This window comes from Dama dama, chromosome 18 (assembly GCF_033118175.1).
Source record: "Dama dama isolate Ldn47 chromosome 18, ASM3311817v1, whole genome shotgun sequence".
Taxonomy (NCBI): domain Eukaryota; kingdom Metazoa; phylum Chordata; class Mammalia; order Artiodactyla; family Cervidae; genus Dama; species Dama dama.
This window is the reverse complement of record NC_083698.1, coordinates 90154092-90170386: the sequence shown is the minus strand read 5'-3', so window position 1 is coordinate 90170386 and position 16295 is coordinate 90154092. Positions and strand designations below refer to the sequence as shown.

The window sequence follows — 16295 nt, the reverse complement described above, 5'->3', positions numbered from 1 at the left end:
AAGATGACTGGGTGACCAAGCAGATGAAGAGCTAAAGAAAGCCAGCAGAACTACGTAGCTTGCACTTGTGAGACTAGCATTCTTATTGCCTTGCTCTAAAAAGTCATTTGCCCAGAAGTTTTCCTTCTCTAATACACCTGTGAATTTCTGAATTTGAAGAGGCTTCCTGTGGAAGTAGGGGAATGCAGAGGCAGACAAGAGGCACCCTGGCCCTCATGAAGAGAGTGATATGCAAAGGGTAGAGTCAGTGACCGCCTGGACTTTGAGAGAGCTCTGAGGCAGCCCACAAGGCAGACCCCGAAACTGTTTGGGAAGTCTTGCTCACCAGGGCACTAAGAAGCCGTCCCGTCCGGTGGACTTCCTGCAGGGATGGAAATATTCCACACCTGCGCTATCCAATAGGTGCTGCAGAGCACTTGAAATGTTGCTATTGAAACTCAGCCACTTGATTTTATTTTTTATATAATTAAAATGTAAACAGTCACATGTCGCCGGCCAACACGGCCATGTGTTCTTCATAACACACTGATTGATGTGTCTCACAGCACATCAACACGTCAACAGTCTGGGAGAGGATTATTCCAAACAAATGAACTCAATGATCCTCTTGCTACTGAGTGCTCTGTACTTAAGATTACTAGCAATCTGAAGAGCTGGGTGAGACCAGAGAGAATGATGGCACCTCCTGAAGACCCGAAACCACCGGTGGGGAAGCTTAGCCACCTGGCAGGATCTAACCTGAAGCAGTGAATTACAGCAACTTCTGCAGGAAGCACTAGTATTTATGTTCACCAAATATGCACAAGATAGACCCCTGCCTAGTAGTCAGTTATAACTCAAGAAACAGAGCTAGAATTTCCCACCCTTGGTTTCCCTCCAAAGGTGGAGTTTTTCTTTAAATTTACTTCGATTTAGAATAGATTTGGAAGAAAAATTCTTCCGGCTGTTAAGGAGCATTCTAAATAAGAAAAAGTAACATTTGTCAAGCGTGTATGGGGAGAGTTTTTGTTCAACTGATTAGAAGTGAAATGAGCTTGGAATGAGGAAATTTCTCATATTTGACATGATGGCAGAAGAATATTGAGCAAGAAAATAATTTGGCATTTGGTCCCCAGCATGAGTTCGTACATGCAAGCCCATTAACTCACATTAGGAAGGAAATGTGCTTTTACTGGGAAATATGCTGGGCTGAACCAGAGACTCCAAAGTTCTGACATAATGACATGACTTCCTCTCCTTAATGACTGGGGGACACTCAGACTTGATGGGCCTCCTCTCCTTCATCCACATGCATGGGGGAAAAATGCTTCCTCGGGGTTTTTTCAAGGAAGAAGACCAGAACCATAAATCACAAATGCAAAGTACCCCTCAATATAAATTATTAACAAAGATGTTACCTATTTTATTTCCTTTTGGGGGTGAAATGAAGGATTACTTGAGTATAATATGGAAGTGGTTCAATAGCACCATTACAATTGAGTTTTTAAAAGAGCAGGGAACTTCCCCAAATGGTTTCAAAATGAAAAGTACTATTGGTTTCATATGCAGGTTTTTAAAAGAATTTTATTAAAGACTGAGAGGGAAGTGAGTGGCTGCAATGTGCACTGTGACCAACTTCCAAATAATGATTGTGACTTGAGTCACTTATGAAAAATAAGTAAATGAATTCTTTGACTTTGACTGCTGAAAGATATTGATCAAGTCCATATGCTTGTACCCATGAGAAAGCACCATCTCACATTATTTCGGAAATGGTCATCCTGAGTCAGACCAAGTAGTCATAGTTGATACATCCAATTTCCTTTTCATTTGTTTTTTCCTCCGTCCTCTGTATCTACCCAAATTTAGTTGTCTTTTCTCAGAGACACTTAACCATGTTAGTATCATCCTTAGTCCTAAAGAGCAAGAAGAGAATTTCCATGTTGGTAGAAGAACTAGACTAAGAATAGAAAGCTGCATAATTTATTGTCCAAACTGAGAAGTGAAAGGAGGCCTTCTAATAATTATGCTGGAACCACAAGTATAAACTGATCACCCTAATCAAAGAAATAAACAGAAAACATATATAAAGGTCAGCCTCATTTGTATCAAAGCAACATAAAATGAAACCAGCAGAGACCCACCAGAATGACCAAAATTAGAAAGTTCAACAATACCAAATGTTGGTAACACATGGAATCCTGGAATTCACAGTGCTGGGAGTACATTTTACAATGACTTTTGAAAACAATTTGACATTATCTAGTAAAGAAGAACAAGTATGTATCCTATAATTTCAGCAATTTCATGCCCACAAAATAGGTACTAGCTGGGGAGTGGCCAAGATGGTGGATAAGGAAGATCCTGAGCTTGCCCCCTCCCATGGGCACACCAAAACTACAGCTGTTTAGAGCGACCAGCAATGAGAATGACCTGAAGACTAGCAGAAAAATCTACAACTAAAGATGTGAAAGAACCCACACCAGATGGAAAGTGGACCAGAGATGCAGTATAGTCTACACCTATACCCCTGGGTAGGCAACCCACAAACTGGAGGATTATTACTATGGCAGAAGTCCTCCCCAAGGAGCAAGGAGACCAAGCCCCAGACAGGGCTCTCCAGCTTGAAGGTTACCCAGAAGATAAGCCATCAGAAGTCCATTGGGGCTTACGTTGAGGAGAGCCAGAGGGCTGTAGGAAATAAAGACTCCATTTTTAAAGGGCATACACAAAGTTAAACACACAGGACCCAGGGCATAGAGAGTAATTTGCGAGGAGTCTGGGTCAGACCCGCTTGCTTCTCCCAGAGAAGCAAGAGACAGTAGTGAGTCACCTGAGAGACAGAGGCTGGGTGGGCAGCTACCAGTTTAGGGAGCTCATCCTACCACGAGGACACCGGTGTTGCAAGCACATTTTGGAATCCTCCCTCTAGCTTATTAGCGCTGGGGCCCAGCCCTGCCCCACCAGCTAGTCGGCACCAGTCCTAGGAAACCCAGGTCAAGCAGCTGTCCAGGCAGGGACATGGCCTCACCTACCAGCAGTCTGGCTGCCATAGGACCCCTGAACTGCAGGCTGCCCCAGGTCCTGGCCCTGCCCACAGCAGGCTGACACCAGATCCACCCCCCGACCCTATAGCCAGAGACCCCAGGACCCAGCTCTGCCCACCAGTGGGCAGACACCAGCCACAGGACCCCCTGAGCTGAGGCCCCACCTAGCAGCAGCTGAAAGCCTCCACACTAGGCAAGGCCTGACAACCAGCCTGACCAGGAGCTCTCCACATCTACCAACCCATTACAACAGAAGGGTCCACACAGCACACAGGGTGCCCCCAGAGCATGTAGCTCTGGAGATCAGAAGGGCCCTACTGGGCCTCAGAGGACATCTCTTATATAAGGCTGTATCTCCAAGATTAGGAAACATAACCAATCTACCAAATACATAGAAACATATAATAGAGAGGGGTTTCCCTGGTAGCTTAGCTGGTAAAGAATCCACCCACAATGTGGGAGACCCTGGTTTGATTCCTGGGTCAGGAAGATCCTCTGGAGAAGGGATAGGCTACCCACTCCAGTATTCTAGGGTCTGTGGCTCAGACAATAAAGAATCCACCCGCAATGTGGGAGACCTGGATTCAATCCCTGGGTTGGCAAGATCCCCTGAAGGAGGGCATGGAACTCACTCCAATATTCTTGCCTGGAGAGTCCCCGAGGACAGAGGAGCCTGGCGGGCTACAGTTCATGGGGTCACAAAGAGTTAGACACGACTGAGCATACACAGCATAAATACAGAATTTGACAAAGTGAGTCAGAGAAATATGTTCCAAACAAAGGAACAAGATAAAACTCTAGAAGGAGAACTAAGTGGAGATAAACAGTCTACTCAATAAAGAATTCAAGGTATGACTATAAAGATGGTCAAAGAACTCGGAAGAAGAATGGAATACATCTTCTCATTAGAAGACAGAGGTATCTAATGAAGAGTTGGAAAATATAAAGAAAACCAAAAAGAGCTGAAGAATACAATAACTGAAGTGAAATAATACACTAGAAAAAAATCACCAGTAGATTAGCAGATGAGAGAAGCAGATCAGCAACCTGGAAGACAGAATAAAATCAGAGGGAAGCTGAACAGAAAAAAGTAAAGCAATTTGAAAAAATCAGCACAGTTTCAGAGACCTCTGAAACAACATCAGTTCAGTTCAGTCACTCAGTCGTGTCCAACTCTTTGCGACCCCATGAACCGCAGCACGCCAAGCCTCCCTGTCCATCATCAACTCCCGGAGTCCACCCAAACCCATGTCCATTGAGTCAGTGATGCCATCCAACCATCTCATCCTCTTTCGTCCCCTTCTCCTCCTGCCCTCAATCTTTCCCAGCATCGGGGTCTTTTCAAATGAGTCAGCTCTTTGCATCAAGTGGCCAAAGTACTGGAGTTTCAGCTTCAGCATCAGTCCTTCCAATGAACACCCAGGACTGATCTCTTTTAGGATGGACTGGTTGGATCTCCTTGCAGTCCAAGGGACTCTCAAGAGTCTTCTCCAACACCACAGTTCAAAAGCATCAACTCTTCGGCGCTCAGCTTTCTTTATAGTCCAACTCTCACATCCATACATGACTACTGGAAAAACCATAGCCTTGACTAGACAGACCTTTGTTGACAAAGTAATGTCTCTGCTTTTTAATATGCTATCTAGGTTGGTCATAACTTTCCTTTCAAAGAGTAAGTGTTTTTTAATTTCATGGCTGCAGTCACCATCTGCAGTGATTTTGGAACCCAGAAAAATAAAGTCAGCCACTGTTTCCCCATCTATTTGCCATGAAGTGATGGAACCGGATACCATGATCTTAGTTTTCTGAATGCTGAGCTTTAAGCCAATTTTTTCACTCTCCTCTTTCACTTTTATCAAGAGGCTCTTTAGTTCTTCTTCACTTTCTGCCATAAGGGTGGTGTCATCTGCATATCTGAGGTTACTGATATTTCTCCTGGCAATCTTGATTCCAGTTTGTGCTTCCTCCAGCCCCAAGCATGCTATTAATAGTATTTACATCATAGAGGTCCCAGAAGGAGAAGAGAGAAAGGAACAGAGAACATACTTGAAGACATAATAGCTAAACTAATTTGGGAAAGGAAACAGACATCCAGGTCCAGAAAGCACAGAGAGTCCCAAATAAGATGAACTCAAAGAGAACCACACCAAGACACACTGCAACTAAAATGGCAAAAGTTAAAGATAAGAGAATAGTAAAAGCAACAAGGGAAAGCAACTAGTTATGCACAAAGGAACTCCCATAAGACTATCTGGTTAGAAGGCAGTGATATATTTTAAATGATGAAAGGAAAAAAATCCTACAACCAAGAATACCTGCCTAAGCTATCATTCAGATATGAAGGAGAAATAAAGAGTTTTACAGACCAGCAAAAGCTAAAAGACTGCAGCACCATGAAACTAACTTTATAAGAAATGTTAAAGGGACTTCTCTAAGTGTTAAGGAAAAGGCCACAACCAAAAATTTTTAAATTATGAGAGTAAGTATCTCATTGGTAAAGACAAAATATACAGCAAAAGTAGGAGATCAACTACCCATAAGGCTAGTAGGAAGGTTAAAAGACAAAGGTACAAAAAACATCTATATCTATACTAACTAGTTAAGGGATATACAAAAAGATGTAAAATATGACATCAAAAATATTAAATGTGTGTAAGGGGGAGTAAAAATGCAGGGTTCTTAGATTGTAAACTTAAGACAACTAAATAATCATATATATAGTTAATATATAGTTAATAACCACAAGCGAAAAATCTACAGTAGATACACACACACACAAAAGAGAAAGGAATGCAAGCATAAGACTAAAGATAATTAGCAAATCACAAGGGAGGAGAGCCAAAGAAGAAAGGAACAGAAGAGAACTGCAAGAACAATGCCAAAACATAACAAAATGGCAATACACACATAATTATCAATAATTAGTTTAATTGTAAATGGACTAAATGTCCAATCAAAAGATAAAGAGTGAGTGAATGAATACAAAAACAAGATACATATATACACTGCCTACAAGAGACTCACTTCAGATCTAAAGATAACACAGACTGAAAAGATATTCCATGAAAATGGAAATAAAAAGAAAGCTGAGGCAGCAGTGCTTATATAGACAAAACAGACTTTAAAACAGACAGTTCCAAGAGACAGAAAAGAACATTACATAGTGATAAAAGGTTCAATTCCAGAAGAAGACATAACAATTGTAAATATGCATGCACCCCCAATAGAAGCACCTAAATACATAAGCCAAATATTAACAGACATAAAAGAAGCTGACAGTAACATAATAATAGTAGGTGACTTTAATGCCCAAATTATATCAAAGGACAGATCATCCTGAGAGGAAAAAAAAAAAAAAAAAAAAAAAATATATATATATATATATATTTCCATCCAAAAGCAGCAGAATACACATTCTTTTCAAGCGCACATAGAACATTCTCTGGGATAGATTCACATGTTAAATCATAAGACAAGTCTCAATAAATTTAAGAAAATTTAAATCGTATCAAGCATCTTTTCTTACCACAATGCTATGAGACTAGAAATACACTACAGGGAAAAAAAAACTGCAAAAAACACAAACATATGGAGTCTACACAACATGCTAGTAAACAATCAATAGATCACTGAAGAAATCAAAGAAATAAATACCTGGAGACAAATGAAAACAAAAACACAAAGATCCAAAATGTGTGGAACTCAGTAAAAGCAGTTCTAAGAGAGAAGTTTATAGCAATACAAGCCCACCTCAGGAAATAAGAAATACCTCTAACCACCAAACCTCACACCTAAAAGAACTAGATAAAGAAGAACAAACAAAGCCCAAAGTTAGTGGGAGAAAATAAATCGTAAAGCTCAGGGCAGATATATAAATGAAATAGATACTTTTAAAAAAATAGAAAAGATCAGTAAAACTGAGTTGATTATTTGAGAAAAGGTAAACAAAATTGATAATTTAGCCAGAGTCACCAAAAAAAAAGAGGACCAAAATAAATAAAAGCATAAATCAAAGAGGAGAAGTTACAAGAGACACCACAGAAATACAAAGGCTCGTGAGAGATTATTAATTATACACCAATAAAACTGAAAACCTAAATAAACAAATTCCTATAAATGTACAATCTCCCAAGACTGAATAAGAAAGAAATAGAAAATATGAACATGCAGCCTTTGTGTTGCCCATTCACTTTTGGAAATTAGTGACTGTGGTGTCAAAAAAGGCATAAACCAAACACTTTTGCAGCCTTTTCCTGCCCTTGTATTTGAAATCTTTGGAGTAGGAGCTGCATAAGTAATAGCTGCAAAAAAAAAAAAAAGACAACCTAGACAGCATATTAAACATATTAAAAAGCAGAGACATCATTTTGCCAACAAAGGTCCATCTAGTCTATGGTTTTTCCAGTAGTCATGTATGGATGTGAGAGTTGGACTATAAAGAAAGCTGAGCGCCGAAGAATTGATGCTTTTGAACTGTGGTGTTGGAGAAGACTCCTGAGAGTCCCTTGGACTGCAAGGAAATCCAACTAGTCCATCCTAAAGGAAATCAGTCCTGAATATTCATTGGAAGGACTGATGCTGAAGCTGAAACTCCAGTACCTGATGCGAAGAACTAACTCATTGGAAAAGCCTCTGATGCTGGGAAAGATTGAAGGCGGGAGGAGAAGGGGACGGCAGAGGATGAGATGGTTGGATGGCATCACCGACTCAATGGACATGAGTTTGAGTAAACTCCGGGAGTTTGTGATGGACAGGGAGGCCTGGCGTGCTGCAGTCCATGGGGTCGCAAAGAGTTGGACACGACTGAGCGACTGAACTGATTGATGCTTCCATGTCACACTAGGCAGGTTCCTGGAACGCTCTCTTGTTTCCCAGCAGGTGGCGCCACAGCTCCAGTTAGTGGCTTCTCCTCGCCCACACTGGAGCCTGTCTTCGGGTCTACAGGAGCTTGCTTTCACAGCTGCACTCTGAAGCACACACGTGGGGATACCACAGCCTAGGGTGAGGTGTGGGTTTAACACTGGCCCATGGGTCTAGTAGGGAGATGGCACAGCTGGTACTCCCAGGGACTTGTGGCTGCCCTTCCTGCTGAGTGCAATCAGCAGGAAAGGCGTCCCTTCTCTGCCCCTTTCCCCACCTCCAGTCGTGAAAGACCCACCTCAGGACCCTGGGTGCCGCTGGAGAGAACCGGGTTTGTCCCACACAACTGGAATAGCTGGGTACTCACTCCCAACTCTCCTTACCCCCAGGGAGAGGGTGCCACCACTGGGTACATCAGCCTGGTGCAGCGCTTCCTTGGGGGCGAGGGACACTAGGAAAGCTTCCCTCACCACCCCCTCTGCTGTGACCAAACTGTTTGGTCTGCTGTGTTTCGTTTTTGTTGTTTCTAGAACGGTCTGGTGGAATCTCCTCCCCATCCAGGACGGCTGGACTTCTCCAAATTCTGTCTCGTGCACGAGTATCTGCCCAGGTCAGCACGCTCCAGTTGATTTTGTTTTTTCTTGTTTTCCAATCACAGCAAGAGTGGGATTTGGGCAGGCTCACTGGCCGCCCCCGGGTTCTGCCGTCTATACTGAAATCTGTCTGCCCATTACTGGGTGTACAGGAAGGTGGGCCTCCTGGATCCTGCAACTCCCACAAAGGCGCCTTTGTGGATGGATGTCTGTTTTGTTGTTTTGAAATGGGGATAAAAAGAGGACTGTCTTATGCTGCCATGATGCTGCCATCACTCCCCCGACCCTGATGTAATAATGTTCATTCTTTATATTTCATAAGTAGAAAAGTATAAACAAATGATATGGTAAGAAATGTGAAAGCTATGAGAGTTGCCACCTTCTGTGTACATAATGGGATTGCTCTCTGATTCTTTGTGGCTGGGCAGGGGCTGAAGCATGTATAAATTATAGACAGTGGGGCAGAGCTTGGACTTTATTACAAGGAAGCCACTGGTGGGTTTAGGAGGATGATAAGATATACATCACATTTTAAAGGGGGTAATTCTGGTTGTGTATGGAGGATGTACTGTTGCGTGCAAGTGTGGAACCACAGAGCCCAGTTAGAGAAGTAGGAATGGTGAGATGATGGTGACTTGAATGTCACCGATTACAGGCAAAACAGAAGTGGAATTTTTTGGAATGCATTTTGCAGCTGTACCTGATGGGACTTACAGAAAAGTGGGAAATAAGAGTTGAGGCAAAGGGGTGGATTGCAGATGATCACCGTGTTGGGTTGAACAAGTGAATGTATGATAGGGCCATTTACTGAAATGGAAGCAAACGAAGGAGTAACAGGCATGAAGAGAGGGAATGGAGGCTATTTTTCTCTGTATTAGCTTTAGACAGCTGTGTGCACATGTTAAACAAGTGACTAGAGAGTCAATCTCATCTCTCAAGGGAACACCTGAGCCAAAGATGTATATATTTGGAAGTCACTAGTATACAAATATATTTAACTCAAAGGACTAAATTCGATCATCCAGAGAGAATATACATAGCATAAAAAATGAAAAGATAGGAGAAAAACCTGGCAAGTATGTGGTCACGGAAGCCAGAAGAAAGTGTGTTTTGAATGTTGTTGAGAAGTTGAATGAGACATGAAGTGATTATAACAGTTGACCAACGGAGCCGATTGGCAGCTTTGACAAGGGAAGTTTCAACAGAGTTCTGTGTGATGGGGATGGGGGCAGGGAAGGCAGTCTGAGAGGGCTGAGGAGAAAATGGAAGAAAATGACAAAAGAGAATGAAGGGAATTTTGGTAAGTTTCCCTCTGAAGGGGAGCCACAATGGGCTTGGAGAAGATGTGTGGTCAAGGCAAATTTTCTGTCTTTTAGGATGAGGGGTACTAGAGTGTGCTTGTTTGCTGCTGGTGATTCAGGAGTGAGGAAGGAACCAAAGATGCAGGAGATTAAGAAGTTAATTCTCCGGGGAAGAGAGGGGTCTGATGGAGGGCACAATATGGAGGGGCTGTCCCTTCACTCTTCCATCCAAGGTTGGAAAAGGCAGGTGGATGTCTGTGTTAATGATGAAACTATGAGACAGTGCTCTTTGACTGTAGCTCTCTTCACTGACTTATAAACAAAATAAGTAAAATTATATTTGATGGAACCAAGGTAAAGACCCCACTGCATATCAAAAAGATTCCCATGAAACAATAAATTAATTAAAAGCATTCAACACCTATACATTTCTTGGTTAATCTTAAGATTTAAAGGTAAAGGATAAATCCTATGACCCCATGGATTATACAGTCCCTGGAATTCTCCAGGCCAGAATACCGGAGTGGGTAGCCTTTCCTTTCTCCAGGGGATCTTCCCGATCCAGGGATCGAACCCAGGTCTCCACATTGCAGCAAGTAAGTGGAAAATACAATTATAAACAAAGCAAAAAGGCAGGCTGAATGTCTGATCCAACCATGATGGAATAGTTAATATCAGATGAATTCTCTCACTATAATCAACTATAAAAGATGCACGTACATTTAAGAACTGTGTATAATATCTGGAGAACATGTAACACAGGCAGGATTTGAGGGGTGACAATACCTGAGTCAAGGGAAACACAGTGAAGGTGGATTTCTCATTCCCTCGGGCCTTTCCTTGGAGGGCACTTGCTATTTCACAGTAAAGCAGGGGAATAGAGTCCTACGAGAGAGCAGAAGATAGAATTTTCTTTTAAATTTAGAGATGAAGCAATCCTATACAAAGAGAATTCAGAAGAATCAGCCAATAAATTATAATAATTAATAAATGCATTAAGGTCACTAGATACAAGATTAATACTGAAAAATCAATTGTCTTTCTACATGCTAGCAACAAAAAATTAGACAATAGAATTTCTGAAAATGTGTTAGCTTTGACTCACTGATACAGAGTTCAAACCAGCAATTACCTGTGTGTGTGTGTGCGCCCGCTAAGTCATGTCCGACTCTTTGCAACCCCATGGACTGTAGCCACCAGACTCCCGTCCATGGAATTTTCCAGGCAAAAATATTGGAGTGGGTTGCCATTTCCTTCTCCAGGGGATCTTCTCACCCAGGTATCAAACTCACGTCTCTTGCATCTTATGCATTGGCAGGCAGGTTATTTACCGCTGAGCCACCTGACAAGTCCATGGTTACCAGTGGTGAGAGGGAAAGGGGAAGGGGCAATATAGGAGTTGGGGGGAAAGGATTATTATGGGATTATATGAAATCATGTGTGTGAAACTTTTGAAAATTGTAAAGTACTAAAGAATTTAAAGAATCTTTCATATAATTTTTTAAAAATGGGCTGAACTCATATCATACCACAGTATGGATGTCAGAAAATAAAACATCGTCAAATAAACTCTTGGAAGAAATAGAAAGACAGTCTTAAATATTCAAGGTTGTGCTAGTTTTAATGCTGAAACTATGAAGGAAAGCTATTTTCCACTAAAATTATTTAATGTTGTACTTCAGCCAGCTGCAAGATGAATCAAGGTAAAGAATTCATGAATGCTAAAGACATAATTTGAAAAGACTGGCAGTGAGCATCCAATGATTTTAAAAACAAGTATCTGTAAGATGCCACTAGGTGTTTTCATTAACTATACTTTTTAGACATATGTGCAGAGTATAATTTAGAGTAACAAATGGACAAAAGTAGTAGGCAAGTCATTACAGAAATGGAAGATGGAGGATAATTTTCTCTAATAGAATACCATTTAACAATTGACATTAGTATTTTGAGAATTATACACTTAAATATATTTTAGCTTTTTATAGACATATAATATACATGTACTGAAATATAAATATACATGTAAGTATACAGCTCTCTGAATTTTCTCTGGGTGAACACTCTTGCAGACAAGAAATAAAACATTGTTAGCTCCTCAGGAAGTTAAGCAAAGTTTTAAAAATAACTAGTAGAACAAAATCGAATATTCTACCCCCAAAAAAGCCTAATTAGCAAAGGAACTACAATTTTTTGAGTCAACAGAAGAGGGCGCTCTTGAACTGTGAAATATAGTAACCTGTCTGAGATCCTTATCCCTATCTGTCATTGCTAGTCAAAGAAAAAACCAGAACGTTTCAAATGAATGGCAAATGGCAGATAACGTACAAACGAAGCCAACACACAAACGTTAACATAAAATAGAAATCATAATATTTCAGCTGGTAAAAAATCCTTCCCCAAAATGAAGCAGAAGGAAACATGTACAATAACGAAGCCGAATTAAACATTCTTAAACATTTGCAGATATAAACACACCTAGTCACAAATCAAAAACTCAAACAGAAATAGACACCCCCAGTACCACAAAACAAAACCCAAGATAACATAAAAATGAGGGTCTTGCAATAACGGTGGAAGGATATGTTTGGATCAATCCTCTTTAAATAACAGTTATGAATTCCTATCAAAATATAAAAACAACCACTTGAGGGCACTAGAGAACAATCAAAAGGAAGCAGAAACGAGCGAGGTTGATGCTTAGGAGAAGAGACCAGAACTGGGTAGTTTTCCACTGTGATGCCAAGCCCACAGCTACTAAAACTTGGGCAGAGGGGCTTCCCTGGTGGGCGGGGAGCTAAGACTCTGGGTTCCCAATGCAAGGGGCCTGGGTTCCATCTCTGGCCAGGGAACTAGATCCCACATGCTGCAACTAAGAGTTCGCATGTCACAACTAAAAATCCCACATGTCACAGTGAAAATGGAAGATCCCATGGACTGCAACTAAGACCCAGCACAGCCAAATAAATATGTATATTTTAAATTTTTAGTGAGAAAGAAAACATACTACACAGAGGAAAGTTTTAGTTGCTCAGTCATGTCTGTCTCTTTGCAACACTATAGACTGAACCTCTGTCCATGGAATTCTCCAGGCAAAATTACTGGAGTGGGTTGCCATTTCCTTCTCCAGGGGATCTTCCTGACCCAGGGATCGAACCCATGTCTCCTGCATTGCAGGCAGATTCTTTACCATTTGAGCCACCAGGGAAGCCATACCCAGAGAAAGGAACATATTAGATAAAACAAAAAGTAAGTGAAAGTGTTAGTCACCCAGTCATGTCCAACTCTTTGGGACCCTATGGACTGTAGCCCGCCAGGCTCCTCTGTCCATGGGCTTGTCCAGGCAAAGATACTGGAGTGGGTTGCTATTCTCTTCTCCAGGGGATCTTCCCAACCCAGGGATCGAACCCAGGTCTCCTACATTGCAGGTCACCTAGATTGCTTACCATTGGAGCCACCAAAATGCATGGTAAATACAATGTCAAAACAGATATTAATAGCAAATCAGGCCTGTCACTCATTTCAATGCATGTAAATGGAACCTTCCCTATTAAAAGAATTTTCAGATTGATTCACAAAGTAAAACCCCTCTCTGTGCTCAGGAGATAAAATGAAATCAAAGTGCTTCAGAATAGCTAGAACTAGGGAGATGCATAAAGGTATAGCAGGCAAATAAGGCAGTAAGAAAGGAGAGCTTATGATCATGTTTTCAGAAAACGTTGAATCTGGACAAAAAGCATTAAATGAGACAGCAGAATACTTGATAATTCCAAGAGCTTAATTCACAATGATAATACATCTGTTGTGAATATATATGACATAAATAGCACGGAAACTACCTTTATAAATCAGAAAGTTAAGGATATACAAGAGACATACAGAAAACTACACTAAAGCTAGGAGACAGCACTTTTAGTCCAACACAGGACACAGGTCATTGGACAAAAAATAAGATTATGTAGAAAATCTAACCAGCATAATCAATATAACGACTACATATATCATGCTGTCAGGGTTCTTCTGCCTCAAGGGCATGCCACAGTTTCTGCTTCTGAAAGCCACTGAAACCTGCTGATACGTCCCGAATGCTTATGTATTCCCCTCAAATTCTTAGTCTGGAGCCCTAACCCTCAGTGTGATGGTATTTGGAAGTGGGATCTCTAGAGATAATTAAGTTTAGATGAAGCCATGAGGGTGGGGCCCTCATAATGGGATTAGTACCCTTATAAAAGAGAAACCAGAAAACCAGAGAGCTTGCCCCTTCCTTTTTCTCTCTCTCCAATATGAGAGGATGCAGTGAGAAGTTGGCCATCCACAAGCCAGCAAGAGCATTCACCAGAACCGACCATGCTGGCACTCAGAATTCCAGCCTCTAGAGCCTGAGAAAATACTTCTCTGTTGTTTAAGCCACCTCATCCATGGTATTTTGTTACTGAGTTCACAAATACACCTGCTCAGCACATGAGCTAGCCTAGAAGAACGGAGAGGAGAACTCCTGCCCTGGTGCCACCCACCCACGAGGGTGGGTGCGAACTGGTGGACAGTAGTGGGAGCTGAGGAGCTGCAGAGGCTAAATTCCTGGGGAGTGTGGCTGAGAGATCAGGGCACTCTTCCTCCACCCAGCCCAAACTCAGGGTAGAGACTCTACCACAAGCTCAGCCAGCGAAGAATATCAGGCCTCAACTGCCCTTGCTCCAGCTTGCTCATGGAGCAGATGCTCCATGCCGGGAAAGGCAAGCCACCTACCCATCTCCTGGCCCCTAGAGCAGGGTGTCTCTCGACGAGAGGCCAGTTTCCTGAGATTCTGCTCAGAGGGAGAGACAGTCTACAGGATTAGACAGCATCTCAGTTCTCAGTATCCCAAGGGAACTGACTTTTATCTGAAACAGTATGAGAACATCCAAGACAAAGAACACCTTCAAAAACAATGGAGATTTCATTGTTGAGCAACTAAGAGGAGGTGAAGAGTTTCATTAGAGCAACATGCTAAACTGTGGGCCAGCTCCCCTAGCCAGGAAAAAAAAATCAGGGCAAGAGACCACTATGGAAAACACTTCTAAAGTCAAAACAGACCTCAAAGACCTGCCTCAAAAACAACCCCTGCAAAGTGGCCTGATTTAACTCGGTGGTACTGAGGAGCAATGTGTACCCCAGGGCCCTGAACACAACAGACCAATCAGTGGAAATCAACAGACCAAAACAACAAGCCCCAGCATGGAAAGAAATCAGCATCCAGAGTTGCTACAATATATTGTCCACAATGTACACCTTTCAACAAATAGTTCACTTTTAACAATTAATTATGAGACATGCAGAGAGACGGAAGTGTAACCGTACACAGGAAAGCAGCAGGAACAGAGTGCCTATGAGGGGGCTCCACTGTTGAATTTAACAGGTAAAGACTTCAGAGCAATCATTATAACTATGCCTAAAGAGGTTACAGAAACAATTCTTAAATAAGCAAAGGAAGGAATGATGGCAATGTCTCGTAAAATAGAAAATAGCAATAAGATAAAGAGATAGAAACTATTAACAAAAGAACCAAATGGAAATTCTGGAGTCAAGAAATATAACAGAAATGAAAAACTCATTAGAGAGGTTCAACATGTTTGAGCAGGCAAAGATAGAGTCAACAATTTAAAAAATAGATTTATAGAGATTATATAATCTAAGAACAGAGGAAAAATGATGAAAAGTGAAGAGAATCTCAAAGAAACATAGGACACCAATAAGCATAACAATATACACATAAAGGTAAGGAGAGGAGAGAAAGGAGGAGAAATAATGGCTGAAAACTTCCCATATTTGGTACACAAAAATCTGTATGTCCAAGGAGCTCAACAAACTCTTAGCACAATAAACACAAATGCTGAAAGTCAAAGTTAATGAGAAGAAAAATTGACAGCAGCAAGAAAAAGTGACATCATTTTCAAGAGAATCCCAATAAGATTAATGCCTGAATTTCCATTAGAAACAGTAGAGGCAGCTGGATGCATATTATAAAGTACAGAAAGAAATAAAAATTGAAGGGAGAAATATACAATTCAACAATAATATCTGGAGACTTTAACATCTTATTTTCAATAATGGTTAGAATATATATATATATACATATACACACACATGTTGTGTGTACTAAGTTGCTTCTGTTGTGTCCGACTCTGTGCAAGTCTATTGCTTATAGCCTGCCAGGCTCCTCTGTCCATAGGATTCTCCAGGCAAGAATACTGGAGTGTGTTACCATGCCCTTTTCCAATAGGTACATGGATGTACACATATATACATCTTCTCCTATCATAGGATCCAGCAATCCCATTCCTAAGTACATTCCCAAGAGAATCGACAATCTTCACAAAACAACTTATACACAAATATATGTAGCAGCTTTATTCTTAATATCCCAAACCTGAAAATAACCCAGATGTTTAACAGGAGAATGGATACATTGTGATACAGCTTCACAATGGAAAACTACTCAGCAATAAAAAGGATGAGATTATGGATGTATGCTATAG

The 16295-nt window shown here is 41.3% G+C and overlaps 1 protein-coding gene and 1 non-coding gene across 8 annotated transcripts in view; both read left to right on the top strand.

Moving 5' to 3' along the window:
- The window catches only part of TSGA13 (testis specific 13), a 188796-nt gene that overhangs the window by 23919 nt on the left and 148582 nt on the right, over positions 1–16295 (top strand). For 2 of the 7 annotated variants that reach the window (XM_061165815.1, XM_061165813.1), the window contains exons 3-4: positions 7902–8027; positions 8417–8496. The exons of 3 other annotated variants lie outside the window; for them this stretch is intronic. Coding sequence is in view for 1 of the 4 variants with exons in the window: in XM_061165818.1 (XP_061021801.1) it covers positions 8417–8496 (80 nt within the window). In the remaining 3 variants the exon portion in view is untranslated. The remainder of the gene's footprint in view (positions 1–7901; positions 8028–8416; positions 8497–16295) is intronic. 2 more of the 7 variants (XM_061165814.1, XM_061165818.1) reach the window with 2 other exon arrangements.
- Positions 7195–7329, top strand: LOC133073188 (small nucleolar RNA SNORA13). Its single transcript, XR_009696896.1, has one exon. It is a non-coding gene; the product is annotated as a small nucleolar RNA SNORA13 (small nucleolar RNA).